The sequence below is a fragment of the Lithobates pipiens genome, unplaced genomic scaffold (assembly GCF_037356315.1).
Source record: "Lithobates pipiens isolate NorthernLeopardFrog02 unplaced genomic scaffold, aLitPip1_a1.2 Scaffold_16, whole genome shotgun sequence".
NCBI classification, from domain to species: domain Eukaryota; kingdom Metazoa; phylum Chordata; class Amphibia; order Anura; family Ranidae; genus Lithobates; species Lithobates pipiens.
Genome location: NW_027507748.1, coordinates 256,693,925 through 256,710,672, shown reverse-complemented (window position 1 = coordinate 256,710,672; position 16,748 = coordinate 256,693,925). Strand labels below are relative to the sequence as shown.

The 16,748-nt window shown below is 42.6% G+C and overlaps 1 protein-coding gene across 2 annotated transcripts in view; it reads right to left on the bottom strand.

Annotated features, from left to right (window-relative positions):
• The window catches only part of PM20D1 (peptidase M20 domain containing 1), a 585,406-nt gene that overhangs the window by 545,559 nt on the left and 23,099 nt on the right, over positions 1-16,748 (bottom strand). For both annotated transcript variants that reach the window (XM_077481325.1, XM_077481324.1), the window contains exon 2: positions 13,955-14,041. In XM_077481325.1, coding sequence (XP_077337451.1) covers positions 13,955-14,041 — 87 coding nt within the window. The remainder of the gene's footprint in view (positions 1-13,954; positions 14,042-16,748) is intronic.

Here is a 16,748-nt window from a genome sequence, read left to right as displayed (position 1 = left end):
TATATATATATATATCAGGGATTCAGGCGAGGAATACTGAGAATTCTTCACTTATCCGGGTAGGTGCAAGTTTTATTGTCTAGCAGCCATTCCCATACTGCAACTGATCACTTGCTGCAAGGAATGAGGTATGTCAGTTTAGAGACATTGCTTTTGTGTGGCCAGCATAAGTGACAGCAGGCACAGGTAGCTTTTATCAAGCCACCTGCCTATGACAAAGAAGTCTGTCATACATATTACAGTCCTGTCTGAAAATCACCAAAACGGTCTTTTATTTTTTTTCTTTAAATAAAAAAAAATTATCTCTGAGTCTGATATTTACCAGATTCAACCTCGCGATCGCTCCTGACGAATGGAAGTGAAGCATTGCATCACTTCCTCTCCTGTAATGTAAACACAGGCAGAGGAAGTGATGTAATCTCTCCTCCGAGGAGAGAGGATCGGTGAGTTGCACCAACACGACACTACACAGTAGAACATGCCAGGCACACTCACACCTCCCCTTCACCCCCCGATCACCCCCCCAATTACCCCTGCCCCCCCAGTCACAGTGACACCAATTGCATTTTTTTTTTTTTTTTTGCATTGGTGTCATTTGTGACTGTAATAACTGTTAGGGCAGTTAGGGTTAGCCCCCTTTAGTTCTAATGTACCCCACTAACCCCCCAATAAAGGTTTAAACCCGTGATCACCCCCCGTCGCCAGTGTCACTAAGGCTGGGTTCACATTGCAGCGGTTTATGAGAACGGATGTGATTCGCACCGCACTGCAGTGCAAATCACATCCGATCTCTGTGCGATTTGAGTTCAGCCATACAGATAGTATGGCTGAATTCGCGCCGCACCCGCCGCAAATTCGCACGGGACCCTTTTTTTTGGTCCACAGCAGAATCGGATCACATGGGTGTTCACACCATGCGATCCGAGTTTGCAGATCGCACTGCGATATGCGAACTGATCTGGGGGTGTCATTAACATTTCACTGACACTCCCAGCAGTTCGCATAGGGCAGTGTGAACTGCCGCCGGGAGGCATGCGATGCGGGAACCCGCCGCGGATTCGTGGCGTTCCCGCATCGCTCCAGTGTGAACCCAGCCTAATAAGCGATCATTTTTCTGATTGCTGTATTAGTGTCACAGGTGACGCTAGTTAGGCAGGTAGGTATTTAGGTTCGCCGCAGCTTTTTATAGCGCCAGGGACCCCCATATACTACCGCATAAAGCCCCCTGATTGCCCCCTAGTTAACCCTTTCACCAGTGATCACCATATAACTGTTACAGATGACGCTGGTTGGTTAGTTATTTTTTTATAGTTTCAGGGCACCCGCCATTTATTACCTAATAAAGGTTTAACCCCCTGATCACCCGGCGGGTGTCATTTGTGACTGTAATAACTGTTAGGGCAGTTAGGGTTAGCCCCCTTTAGTTCTAAGGTACCCCCCTAACCCCCCCAATAAAGGTTTAACCCCGTGATCACCCCCCGTCGCCAGTGTCACTAAGGCTGGGTTCACATTGCAGCGGTTTATGAGAACGGATGTGATTCGCACCGCACTGCAGTGCAAATCACATCCGATCTCTGTGCGATTCGAGTTCAGCCATACAGATAGTATGGCTGAATTCGCGCCGCACCCGCTGCAAACTCGCACGGGACCCTTTTTTTGGTCCGCAGCAGAATCGGATCGCATGGGTGTTCACACCATGCGATCCGAGTTTGCAGATCGCACTGCGATATGCGAACTGATCTGGGGGTGTCATTAACATTTCACTGACACTCCCAGCAGTTCGCATAGGGCAGTGTGAACTGCCGCCGGGAAGGCGATGCGGGAACCCGCCGCGGATTCGTGGCGTTCCCGCATCGCTCCAGTGTGAACCCAGCCTAATAAGCGATCGTTTTTCTAATCGCTGTATTAGTGTCACAGGTGACGCTAGTTAGGCAGGTAGGTATTTAGGTTCGCCGCAGCTTTTTATAGCGCCAGGAACCCCCATATACTACCGCATAAAGCCCCCTGATTGCCCCCTAGTTAACCCTTTCACCAGTGATCACCATATAACTGTTACAGGTGACGCTGGTTGGTTAGTTATTTTTTTATAGTTTCAGGGCACCCGCCATTTATTACCTAGTCTCACTAGTGTACCCCTAAATTTAGGGGTGTCTACTTTCCAAAATGGGGTCATTTGGGGGGGGGGGGGGGGTTTGTGCCATCTTGGCATTTTATGGCCTTCAAAACTTAGAAAGCCTGAAGGCGGTGCTTGGTTTTCAGGGCCCTGTACGCGGCTAGGCTCCCAAAAAGTCCCACATATGTGGTATACCTGTACTCAGGAGAAGCAGCAGAATTTATTTTGGGGTGTCATTTCACATATGCCCATGGCATGCGTGAGCAATATATCATTTAGAGACAACTTTGTGAAAAAATAAAATAAAAAAAAAAGTTTGTAATTTTCCCGCAACTTGTGGCAAAATATAAAATATTCCATGGACTCAACATGCCTCTCAGCAAATAGCTTGGGGTGTCTACTTTCTAAAATTGGGTCATTTGTGGGGGTTTTGTGCCATCTTGGCATTTTATGGCCTTCAAAACTGTAATAGGTAGTGAGGAGTGAAGTCAAAAATTTACGCCCTTAGAAAGCCTGAAGGCGGTGCTTGGTTTTCGGGGCCCCGTACGCGGCTAGGCTCCCAAAAAGTCCCACATATGTAGTATCCCTGTACTCAGGAGAAGCAGCAGAACTTATTTTGGGGTGTCATTTCACATATGCCCATAGCATGTGTGAGCAATATATCATTTAGTGACAACTTTGTGAAAAAAAAATAAAAAAAAATAAAAGTTTGTAATTTTCCCGCAACTTGTGCCAAATATAAAATATTCCATGGACTCAACATGCCTCTCAGCAAATAGCTTGGGGTGTCTACTTTCTAAAATGGGGTCATTTGTGGGGGTTTTGTGCCATATTGGCATTTTATGGCCTTCAAAACTGTGATAGGTAGTGAGGAGTGAAATTACAAATGTATGCCCTTAGAAATCCTGAAGACGGTGCTTGGCTTTCGGGGCCCCGTACGCGGCTAAGCTTCCAAAAAGTCGACCACATGTGGTATCCCCGTACTCAGGAGAAGCAGCAGAATGTATTTTGGGGTACAATTCCACATATAACCATGGCATGTGTGAGCAATATATCATTTAGTGACAACTTTGTGTAAAAAAAAAAATATATATATTTTTTGTCATTATTCAATCGCTTGAGGCAAAAAAATAAAATATTCAATGGGCTCAACATGCCTCTTATCAATTTCCTTAGGGTATCTACTTTCCAAAATGGGGTCATTTGGGGGGGTTTTGTACTGCCCTGCCATTTTAGCACCTCAAGAAATGAGATAGGCAGTCATAAACTAAAAGCTGCGTAAATTCCAGAAAATGTACCTTAGTTTGTAGATGTGACAACTTTTGCGCAAACCAATAAATATACAGTTATTGACTTTTTTTTTACCAAAGACATGTGGCTGAATACATTTTGGCCTAAATGTATGACTAAAATTGAGTTTATTGGATTTTTCTAATAACAAAAAGTAGAAAATATAATTTTTTTTCAAAATTTGCGGTCTTTTTACGTTTATATCGCAAAAAATAAAAATCGCAGAGTCAGTCAAATACCTTTAAAAGAAAGCTCTATTTGTGGGAAAAAAAAGACGCAAATTTTGTTTGGGTACAACATTGCATGACCGCGCAATTACCAGTTAAAGCAGCGCAGTGCCAAATTGTAAAAAGATCTCTGGTCATTGACCAGCAAAATGGTCCGGTCTGAAAGTGGTTAATTTAATGATATACCACTCTTTATTGTTTCAACGAATCAGATAATAACCTTAAATCGGCCAACTAATCGATTATGAAAATAATTGTTAGTTGCATCCCGACATGGATCCCCAGCATGCTCAGCAAGGTCTTAATGGGTATACTTTCAAAATCTCTGCATTGGTCTTACTGGATCTTTTTAGGTACCCTGAAATGGACAGAGAATTTCTCCACCAGAACATTTGAGGCCTTTTGATTTTTGTGCCAGTGAAGGCTGGGCATAGTGGGTAAAGTGGTTAGTCACTACTCCAGTCCACTCACATCGGGCTCCAACACAGGAAATCAATGCACACCAACTCCATGGGATCTGGACTTTGCAGATGGCCCCTTGGAACAGGTCTTAAGCATAGAGTCCTCTTTTCAATGTATTGTCATGAATGGCAATAAATCCCCTGGATTTCCAAAAAGGGCATCTGATGTACCAACTCATTGCAAAGCTGCAACTGATCCCTCTCCTTATGAAATCAGCCTGGGCATTTAAAGGTAAATGACAGAGGGGTCCTTTGTCCAGTCTTTTCTTATGTCATTTTACTATGAGTGGGCAGGCCTCCAACTCATTTGAGCCAGATTGTAGTAAAGCTTAAGGATGCCTGCAGCAGTGACCCCAATGGTCTCGCCCCCTGACGCTCCATGAGTTTGCTGCTCAGCCTCCTGGCACGGGCTGGTGTCATGACTGATCACATGTGCAGCATCATGGTAGTTTTATATTAAACAGAGGCAAAGATGGCAGCTTCCTTAGCTAAAGCACTAGAAGTTCAGATACACAAACTCAAAGGACATATATAAAAACGAAGTGCAGCGCTGAACTTAATATGTACAAATCTGGAGGAAAGACAGACATGACTGAAAGCTTTAAATACATTAAGGGAGCGAATAAGGTTCAGGAGGGCAGTACTTTCAATATGAAGCCAAGATGAAGAACATGTGAACATGATCTTAAACTTTTTTTTTTTACCAAAAGAGTAGTTGATGTTTGAAATAGACTTCCAGGAAAGGCAGTGAGTCAGTCAACAGTATGTAAATTCAAACTTGCATGGGAAAAACATAGATCTTTTCTTCTTGGAAACGTATGCAATGCTGGGTGCTTTTTCAACATCAAACATGTTCTCTGAGAATAAATCTTCTAACCAAAGATCTGGTCCTGGGGTCTGTTCTCTAGGTTTAAATATACACATATTTTGATGAAGTGTAATATTTAGGGGCAATAGGAACCAGCAACCACCCCACCAAATGTGTCTGTTCCCATAGTTACAAAGCACTTTGTGGACCCCAGAGGGTTGGAACTTGTTAATGTGTCCCTTTGATTGTCTGATGGTTAAGGGGTTGCCCGGTTGTCTGAAGACTAAATGGTCAAATCCTTTTTATTATTCAGAATTTATACACGATAACTTGATCAGTAGGTACCCATGGTAAGGACATTGTACCACACCAATGCCTCAGATATCTAGACCTCCACTTGAACCTTTCCTATGGGGACGGGGCTACCAGCTTGCTTGTGATTTGCTAGGAGCAGCTGTGGTCACAGGTCAGGTTGTCTCTGAGCATGCAACCCTCTGATGGTTTTGTGGTTGGGGGTAAATTTTTCCCTTGCACTAAGAAACCCAATGCCAATAGAGCCAGTTCCATCTGCCCCTCTGAGTATAGGATGAGGCTCCAATGTTTCAGACCCTCCTACCCTTTTCGTTCTCACATCTGAAGTTGGAGCAAGCTAAAGTATTTGCACACTTGACTGGCCCCTTCACCATTGGATTTTCCTGATGGCTTATCAAGTAGCACATTCTGTAACGCCCAATAGAATTCTTCAGCCAGAGCTTGGCTAACTCTGGGCATTGAGCCTGGTAATGTCCTGTCTTCCCACAGTCAAAACATTCAAGTCTGGCAGGAGTCATTCCATACTTCAAAAGGTACTTGCTTATAGTAGGGTTCTCTATGTCTCTTAACAATGGCTCAACAAGTAAACTGTTCAGGACTCTGTCTCTTGCACTGCCAACCATTGTATTTTAGTTTTTCAGGACTTTTTCTACTAACTCTCCCACATCAGTCAAAATAGAGGTGGGAGGGTATCCTGAGGGTGGTGTGAAGGCTGAAGTAATTACACCTGGGTACCGTGATGAGCTAATGAGCTGTACTTCAGCATCATTTGTATGTTGCAGGTATGGGCCTCGGAAACAGGCAGAATATCTTTTTACCCCATCCTTATGCCCTGTACACACGATAGTACATTCCCGACAACAAAATCCATGTTTTTTTTCCAACAGAGGTTGGCTCAAACTTGTCTTGCATACACACGGTCACACAAAGTTGATCGGAATTTGCGAACGTCAAGAATGCGGTGGTGTACAACACATACGACTGCACTATAAAGAGGAAGTTCAAATACTAAGTGCGCCACCCTTTGGGCTCCTTCCACTAATCTCGTGTTAGTAGAAGTTTGGTGACAGACGATTCGCGCTTTTCAGCCTCCTGCTTTTATGATCATTACTGCTTTTCAGTTTGTGCTTGTGGGTTCGTATTTATATTAAGTATTTGATTTTTCTGATTTTCAGCTCCGGCCTTTCTGTTTTTCAGTGCTTTCTGTTAGTTTGTTCTGACCAGCCAACTGTTTTGAAGCCATGAGGACCCTCACCCTGGACCAGAAGGTTTATAACTACCGTCTGGCCAGAGCCAGAAGAGTGGTGGAGAGCGCTTTCAGGATAATGGCCAGCTGGTTCTGCCCATTCCTTACGCCAATCAACATGGTGGAATATAAACTTAACCAAATAATGCTTGCATGCTGTATTCTACACAACTTTTTAAGGACAAATTCAATGAACTATGTGGCCTCAGTTGGGCCTGAGGCCGGACTTCAACAAGAAACCCTGACGGCGCTTGAAGCCATCTTGGCTTGCCCCCCCAAAGCACCCATGAAGTAAGACAGTAGTATGTCGAGTGCTTTGCGGGTAGGGGGGCCATTGATATTTAACCATTTTCAGACCAGACCATTTTGTTGGCTTAAGACCAGACCATTTTTTGCGATTCGGCACTGCGTCGCCATTGCACGGTCATGCAACGTGGCTTCCAAACAAAATTGACGTCCTTTTTTTTCCCACAAATAGAGCTTTCTTTTGGTGGTATTTGATCACCCCTGCGGTTTTTATTTTTTGCGCTATAAACAAAAATAGAGCGACAATTAAAAAAAAAACGCATAATTTTTTACTTTTTGTTATAATAAATATGCCCCAAAAATATATAAAAAAACATTTTTTTCCCTCAGTTTAGGCCGATACATATTCTTCTACATTTGGTAAAAAAAAAAAAAAAAAACGCAATAAGCGATTATTGATTGCTTTGCGCAAAAGTTATAGCGTTTACAAAATAGGGGATAGTTTTATGGAACTTTTATTAATAATTTTTTTTTACTAGTAATGTCGGCGATCAGCGATTTTTATTGTGACTGCGACATTGTGGCGGACACATCGGACATTTTTGACACATTTTGGGACCATTGTCATTTATACAGCAATCAATGCAATACAAATGCATTGATTCCTGTGTAAATGACACTGGCAGTGAAGGGGTTAACCAGGGGGTGGCAGTGTAGGGGTTAAGTGTTCCTAGGGGAGTGTTACTAACTGTGGGGGGCTGGGCTTTGTGTTAGTGAACACTGATCTCTGCTCCAATCACATGGAGCAGAGATCAGCGTCACTTGTTGCTAGGCAGAATGGGGAGATTCTGTTTACAATGGCGTCTCCCAGTTCAGCCGCCCCGTGAGACTATCTGGAAGATTTCCTTTGATTTACTGCCTGGGTTTCTTTTAGCTGTCTCCTAGGTTCTCCAATGGGTGTTAGAAAAGGGTTTTTGAACCAACCAAACCAACATCTTTGGTGTGTAACTTTTTTTTCACAATGTAAAGATCAACTTTGACAAAGTGAAGGCAATATCAGACATGAGTATGTCCAAACTGTGTTGATATTGCCTTCATCAGATGGGGTGATGTCATTCCTGTAAAAGCCAAATTTTGAAGACGCACACGAATTGGGTTTCAAACTGGGGGTTTCCCTCCTGATCCCATGCCTAATGTCAACATGTGCTAGCTCCCATCATGGGGGATCAATGGACGTGTTTCGGGGGTGCAACCCCTTCCTCTCACCTAACTGAGTTGCGAGGAAGGGGTTGCACCCACAAAACGCGTACATTGATATCCCGTGATGGCAGATAGCACACATTGACACACCGTGTGCATCTTCAAAATTTGCCTTTTAAAATACTTTAAAACTTTTTTTTTCAAAGCAAAAATACACAAGAAAATGTTACAATTTTTGTGCGTTTTATATTCTGCCTCAAACATCAATGATGCTCTTAATTTTTTGTTGAACATCATTGATGTTTTCCTTTATATTTTCTAAAATCGCGATTGCACCCCATTCTCTCCCCGATGAGGATCTGGGCTCTTTCACTGGTGAAATGAGATTCTTCTTCCACAACATTCTGACAAAAGGCTCCCATCAAACATTTTCCATGGGACAATCCGACCGTGTGTACGGGGCATTAGAGTGCAGATGTTATAGAAAAGAAAAACCCCTTTTAAAACAATCACATCTTGTTATTTTGCAGCCTGAAATGAAGACAGAAATGTTTTTGGTTTTATCCAGCTTTATTTACTCGCGCATTGTAACCTTGTAACTTATAACAGCCAAGTGAAAAAGATAGAACCTCAACATGCAAGGAAGAAGAAAAAAAAAAAAAAAAAAAAAGGAGGAGGAGACATGCACATTATAACATATATTTTATATATATATATATATATATATATACACACACACACATACACACATCTCTATCTATATCTATATCTATATATATATAGCGAGTTGGAAAAAGAATCGCCTCCATGTGTCAGTATCTTGTTTAACCACCTTTAGCTTTAATTACAGCAATTTAGTCTGTTGGGATATGTATCTTACTAACTTTGTACATCTAGACTTTGCAATATTTGCCCATTGTTTTCTACAGAACTGTTCACATTCATTCAGTTACAGTGTTTACAAGCTGTGATACTTGCCAAAGGGGGCAGTACAAGATATTAACTCTGCAGGGTGCCCAAACTTTTGCAGACACCATTTTTTTGTTTTCTGTATTTTTGAAAGTGTAAATGATGGAAATAAAATCTAACTTTTTTGGCATATTATAAGAATGTCTAACCTGTAATTTGATGCCATTTGGAGATTTTTCCATCTTTCCTTGGCTTTGTTATGCACAATAATACACATTTTTACCTGGGGTGCCCAAACTTTCGATCCCCACTGTACATTTGATGGTGACTGTGGACTGCAGTTTTCAAATTAATCCACAGATTTTCAATGGTGTTTACTTCTTGGCTCTGACTAGGCCATGCAAGGACATTCACCTTTTTTCCCTTCTTATCTTTTGCTGTGTGCTTTGGGTCATTGTCATGTTGGAAGTTAACCTTCGTCCCATTGACAACTTTCTGGCATCAGGCAGCAGATTTTCCTCAAGAATTTAAAAGGTACTTTGTCCCATCCATTTTTCCTTCTACCCTGTCAAGTGCTACAGTCCTCGCTGCATCGAAACACCCCATAACAGGATATTACCACCTCCACGCTTTACTGTAGGAATGGTGTTATCTAGATGGATTTCCGTTAGACATATCATTTGGGGTAGAGGCCAAATTCAATTTTAGCCTCATCTGACTATAATACCTTTTTCTATGTGGCGTCAGAATCTTCAAGGTGTGTTTTGGCAAAGCTCAGTCATGACTACATGTGGCCTTTCTTGAGGAGTGTCCTTTTTCTTGAAACCCTCCCATACAAGCCACATTTGTGGAGAATATGTGATATTGTTGTCACATGCACACAATGACGACTCTTTGTCATAAATTCCTGAAATTGCTTCAGGAGGTGCTGTAGCCCTCTTGGAAGACTCTCTGACCAGTTTCCTCCTGGCTCTTTCATCCACTTTGGAGCAACAGCCTGATCCAAGGAGGGTGTTGTACCAAAAAACTGCCACTTCTTAATAATGGACTACACTGAGCTTCTAGGCATTAATAAAGCCTTTTTGACATTTTTAGTATCCATCTCCTGACTTGTGCCTGTGCACAACTTTATCACGGAGATTTTTTGACAGCCATCCATAGTTGACTGTTTGCTTCAGTTGCACTACCAGGGAATGAAAAGCTCCAGGAAAGCTCTTTTCGTGCTGAGCTAATGAAAATGACCACATCCGTTCACAGTTTAAAGTCAAATGGCTTTGTGTGCCCTTAAGATGAGTGTTCCAAGTTTTACGTAATTTTGAAGTGGGGGAGGGGGTAATCCTTTTTCCAACTCAGTGATTCTGTTTTTGAATATTTTTTTTCCTGACATGTTGGTGTTACATCTTTCACTTAGATGATATAAGTTGCACTGAGTAAACACAGCTGGATAAAAAAAACGGTGTCTTCATTTCAGCATGCAAAGCAACAAAATGTGATTATTTTCTATACCCACTGTATATATGGGAGGTGTAATGATCTGTCTTCATGACTGATACAATACTCAATGATCAGTTGCTAAGGCTGCAGCTGATTGTCCGCCACACTTAGCCCTATCTGGCCATTCGGCTTTTAACACCAACTGCCAGTGGTGACTGGTTCCATCCTTATTTAGCTCACACCAACACTTGCCAACATATCAGCAGTGATACAAAGGGTTCTTTTGGAGCTGGCACGAGACTTGCAATAAAACATGGTAATTATCAAGCCCTTGATAATAAAAAACAAAGATACAGTGAAGTAAATAGCTTTCTCTCCTTAGATCGTCTTTGCATGGCCTTATACTAGAGTGATTAAAGTTGAAGGGATTAGGAGGAACCCTTTAACCACTTTCAGACCGGACCAATTTGCTGGTCAAAGACCAGACCACTTTTTGCGATTCGGCACTGCGTCGCTTTAACTGACAATTGCGCGGTCGTGCGACGTGGCTCCCAAACAAAATTAACGTCCTTTTTTTCCCACAAATAGAGCTTTCTTTTGGTGGTATTTGATCACCCCTGCGGTTTTTATTTTTTGCGCTATAAACAAAAATAGAGCGATAATTTTGAAAAAAACGCATTATTTTTAACTTTTTGTAATAAATATCCCCCAAAAATATATAAAAAAACATTTTTTTCCCTCAGTTTAGGCCGATACGTATTCTTCTACATATTTTTGGTAAAAAAAATCGCAATAAGCGATTATTGATTGGTTTGCGCAAAAGTTATAGCGTTTACAAAATAGGGATAGTTTTATAGCATTTTTATTAATAATTTTTTATTATTTTTTTTTTTACTAGTAATGGCGGCGATCTGCGATTTTTATTGTGACTGCGACATTGTGGGCGACCCATCGGACATTTTTGACACATTTTTGAGACCATTGTCATTTATACAGTAATCACTGCTATATAAATGCAGTGATTCCTGTGTAAATGACACTGGCAGTGAAAGGGTTAACCAGTGGGTGGCAGTGTAGGGGTTAAGTGTTCCTAGGGGTGTGTTACTAACTGTGGGGGGGTTGGGCTGTCATTTAGTGTACACTGATCTCTGCTCCAATCACATGGAGCAGAGATCAGCGTCACTAGTTGCTAGGCAGAATGGGAAAATGTTGTTTATACAGCATTTCCTCCATTCGGCCGCTCCGTGAGACGATCGCGGGGATGCCCGCGGCGATCGAGTCCGCGGGTCCCGCGACCGGACTCACGGGGGTGCCGACCAGCGCGGGAGCGCGCCGCCGGCGGCGCGCTCCCGATGGCACGGCGGCAACGAATATTGGACGTACATGTACGCCAATATGCCTGCCCGTGCCATTCTGTCGACGTACATCGTCGTGCGCTGGTCGGGAAGTGGTTAAAGAGCGTTCCACCTCTCCCGCCACCTCTAAAAGTAATCCCACGGTAAATCCGCTGCTGGGACTACTTCTACCAGATGCCAAATTGCCAACGGAATAATAAATAAATAAATAGATACCGGGGCTATGACAGCTAGCTAGTAAGAAAGGTGACAGCAAGAGCTACATTGATATACAGTACACATATACAGGCACCACTGGGCAGGATTGGTGACAGTGTATGTATCACGTAGGTTTCCCACATAACACATGGTGAGGGACTCCAACGTTTATGACTGATGTAAGGAAAATAATATTTTTCTGTTATGTTCTAGGACCTGGAGCCTAAAAGCTTTGGGTGGGGTAAAGTCTCCATTCCTTGGTTGTTGAGGTGTCTCCAAGCTGACCTCAAAGCACCGTTTAATTGGGCGACTATGTGGCAATAAATCTTAATGCTGATAAAAGTCAGGAGGCTAAAAATATATTTGCACATCATACATACTAGGGGGAGTACAACTGGTGGAATCAATTGTGGAGAAATATCTGGGTGTTCTGATAGATTCTAAGCTTAAAAAATACCATGCAAATCCAAGGTGCAGTTTACAAAGAAAGCAATGTATTAAAAGGCATAGACTTCTGTGAGCCTCTGAGGACAGAGTGGTTAGCTGAAAAATGTGTAATAAAATTAGTCTTTGCACTGATGCCCCCGTCTTCCAACTTCTGTCCACAGTTTTGGCCCCTAGCATTGTATTGACTATGCTGACACATTTTCCATCTGTCATTAATTTAGATATGCGTTATATTAAAATCAAAGAGAACAGAAAAGGCGTTTTGGGGGGGGGGTCCCATCAAAATTTTGCTATGGGGCCCCATGATCTGTAGCTACGCCCCAGGGCTCCCAGGTTTATGACTGATTAGAAAAAAACGTTTTTTTTCTCAGAATCTTATTAAGTTACGTGCTGGGTTCTGGAGGCTTTGAATAGCTTTGCGTGGGATAAAGCCTCTATTCCTTCGTCCACATCTTAGCCAGACCTCATTATTAGTCTCAGCTGTCCACAGGCCTATCTATATCAACTGACTGAACTGATAATCAGGGTTAGAGGTCAACTGATATATCAGCCGACCGATATATTGGCCGATATTTGGCGTTTTTTAATTAATCGGCATCGGCCGATTGTGCTGTTAACAAAAAGCTGATTACATCTTCAGCGTGACTTGCAAATGACTTCTGTAATAGAAGTCAATGCAAGTTGCCTGAGTCTTCAGTGAAGCAACTTGTCTCCTCTCTGGGCAGTCTGCCAAGAAAAGAGCAAAGAGATACAATGTTTAAAATTATCAATGAACTGAGCTCTGTGTGTAGGAGTTCTCAGTTTAACCATTTAAAGACAAAATCTTTTCTGACACTTGATCCTTACAAGTAAAAAATCCTGTATTTTCTGCTAGAAAATCACTTAGAACCCCCAAAAATGATATGTTTTTTTTTTAGCAGAGACCCTAGGGAATAAAATAGCGGTTGTTGCAATATTTTATGTCACACGGTATTTGCGCAGAGATCTTTCAAATGCAATTTTTTGGAAAAAATACACGAATGATTTAAAAAAAAAAAAAAAAAAAACAGTAAAGTTAGCCCATTTTTTTCATCCAAAAGTTTGGATTATTTAATATATAGTTTTTTTTTCTTAATCTAAATTATACATACAAGTGAACTGATTGGGAGGTCTGTATCACTTATTACTTAAGGCTGCTTTCACAATGGAGCGGGCAAGCTTTGACGGTAAAACGCTGCTAGTTTTAGCGGCACTTTACCGTTATTTTAGTGGCGCTATTCAGCTGCTAGCGGGGCACTTATAATCCAGCTAGCAGCCGAGGGGGTTAAATGCGCCCGTGAAGCACGGCTGCCAAATCGCATTGCTGGCGCTTCCGCAGCGGTGCCCATTCATTTCAATGGGCAGGAATGGTGGAGGAGCGGTATACACACCTCCAAAGATGCTGCTTGCAGGACTTTTTTTTTTTACGTCCTGCAAGCGCATGGCCAGAGAAAAACCTATATCGGTCGACCTCTACTCAGGGTTCTCACTTTCTGGCTGTTGGAACCTGCTGAATGAAAAAGCTTACCAGAACACTAACACAGAACACTAAAAAAAAAAAAAAAAAGGGAGGGGGCACCGTGTTAGTATGAGACGAGAATGTTATGGACTTGCTGTCCAAAGCCCTACTGCATTGAAAATTGTACTGCTACCAATACTAGTTGAGCATTAACTTAAAACATATACATACCTTTTTTTATGTAATCTTTAAACTCAGCCAGAGCTGTGAAATTCTGCTCTTCTTCAGAAAAGGAAACAGTAGGAATGCGAACCGCTCCTAACAAATAAAAATAACATTTTATTAACACCATAAATTTGGTAAGCAGTTTTTAAATAAATGTTACCAAATTTCTTGGTTAAGAAATCACACTAAACAAAGTAAATGTAAACTCCATTAATAACTTTGACATCAGTTTGGCTGGGCTGTGTTCGAGTTCTGCCTGGTCATGTGTACAGTTAGGTGCACATGACAGGCTCAGAACCAGGCCTGGTTGGACGTTTTGGGTATCAGCTTCCCCGGAGCCAATCAGTGGGTGCGCCAGGCCCCACTGAGGAGTCTGGGGAAGGGTACTTAAGATGTTGAAGTCAAGTGTTCTGGGTCTTTCGTGAGGCCCTAGCCGTCTGTTCCTGATTCTGGACGGGGGTAGCCCCGCGAGGAGTCCCGGTCACGGGAGCGTTTGTCGCTCCGCAACATGCTTTGGTTGGCTAACCCCATTAGACCTGCCTGGTCTGGGGTAAGGATCTGTCTATTCCTGAGTCTCGGAACCGGCTGGTCTGAGGCACAGTAACTGAGGGAGGATTCAAGGCGTCCGGGTGTGCTCTAGGCTTGGAGGGGCACCACAGCTTATGTAAGCGATCAGGGGAGGACTTTTCGGAGGAGGGCCAACAAGCTGGCATCCTGAGAAGTGCCTGGTTGCTGAGTTGTGAAGGACACTGATGAATTCACACTTTTTCCTTGTACTGCCAAGGAGACAGAGAACGTTCCAGGTACTGAGGAAAAAGGTTCCTTGTTCACTTCTGTTACCAGTTACTCAAGGTCAAAGATTTAACAGGTTCTGGATCAAAGTGCTGACTGCCATAATCTCTGGCTAGAGATTTGTTCAGCCTTGAAGCGCCCAGCTGCGAGTGGCTACTCTCTGGGTGGTATTAGAGACTTTCTGATATTAGCAGTTCAAGGTGCCTGAGTTTCTTCACCCTTGCCCTCTGTTCCCATACGAGACTGTGTTGTTGGTTGTTACCCCTGCAAATAAAAACCTTTTCTAAAGGACTTTTATGGTGTCAGCGTCCAAAGTTGTTGGGTACTAACTCTGGGAACCCCTAGACGTGGAAGAACCAGCCAAGCGGAGGTAACCGGTAAGCCCAAAAGTTAAGGCTGCCCTGCCAAGGGTTATGGCCGCTACATATTTTTTTAATTAATTAAAATCCCCCCCCCCCCCCAAAAAAAAAGTGTTTAAAAAAAAGTGGCATAAAAAATTGCAAAGATCACCATTTTCTTCCCTGGGTCTCTAAAAAGCGGTTAATTCTAAGTTAGGGTAGCCAAGCAGTTAATTTGGAAGAAATTGGACTATTGAGTAGTGTAAAACATGTATTTATTGTATCAAAATTCCAATAAAAAAGGAGTATATTACTCAATTAGGGCACACGATATATCAAAAAATATCCTTCACCATATCTCTAAAACTAAAACAACAATGTCATAATATAATGCATCCATACTAGTTATCTATGGGTACTGCATGCACCAGTAAAAAACACCCACAAGGGGTATAAACAGAAATTCCTATATTCAAATCACTGGTGTCTGCAGCTCACATAGATATACATCTAACCTTGTGGCCACATGTCCTCTTCAGGAATCTTAAAGTAAACAGTTTGTTACAGTTTACAGTTAGTCACCTTTGATATATTTGTGCATTGTAATCATATACCCTCTTAAAGTGGAATCTCACACAAAAGGGGAAGTTCTGTTTGTTTGTATCCCGCCCCCCCCTCCACTGTCACATGATACTTTTTTGGGGAGGAGGAGGGTTTCCCTTATTTGAGATGCTGGTGCCTGCACCCAAAGCTGATTGAAGACTCGGCTTGAGGACATTTCTGGATCCATGGACAGGTATGTGTCCTTTACCTTGACCCCCGGTTCTGTTTGCGGAAGGACTTTCGAACATCGCAAAACTTCGGAACCGAATAATGAACACCATTGAAGTCCATGGGATCCGAACTGTACAAATCAAAAGTGCCCATTTTGAAGGCTTATATGCAAGTAATTGGGCATACAATCAATTTCTGAGTTCACTGTGCTTCATTATTCAGAACCATAGGGTTATAACGCCCCCTAAAGGGAGTATGACACAAAAAAAGACTTGGCTACGCCCCCTCTCTACAAATACACCTTCAAAAGGGAATAGACGCTCTAAACAACAGCCTGCAAAACCTTGCAGCCAAAAGAAGTATCCGCAGATGCCAGCACATTGTCAGGGCTGGCTTAGCCCTTCCTCCTCTGGGCTGGCCACTCAGCTGTTGGCTAATTGCCAGCTCTCTTCTCTTTCCACATTTACCAGCTGTTCCCGATGATGCTCATCTGACCTGCCTATTTAAAGCCTTCCTGCTCACTTTTTCATTTGCCTTCACGTTGGTCACATCACAAGGAACCATCTCCTGCTGTTTGTTTCAAGACTGGCTTGCTGACATCCCTCCTGGCTTCTTATCCTGCTTGCGGTTGCTCTCCTTGGATCCCTGACTTCTGGCCTGGCTGATTACCCGATCTGGTTTATGAACTTTGGACTGGCTGACTACCCGAACTGGCTACTGGACTCTGGCTATGCTTTACTAGGCTTTTTCCTATTTACCTTTTTATTTTTATTAATAAACAAGTGTGATTTGATTGTACTTCTGTCTCTGTCTGTTTCACGGTTTCTGACACACATCCACTTAATAGAATGTTATGAAAGTGTACACCGACGACCAAGTGGCCACCTTGCAAACGT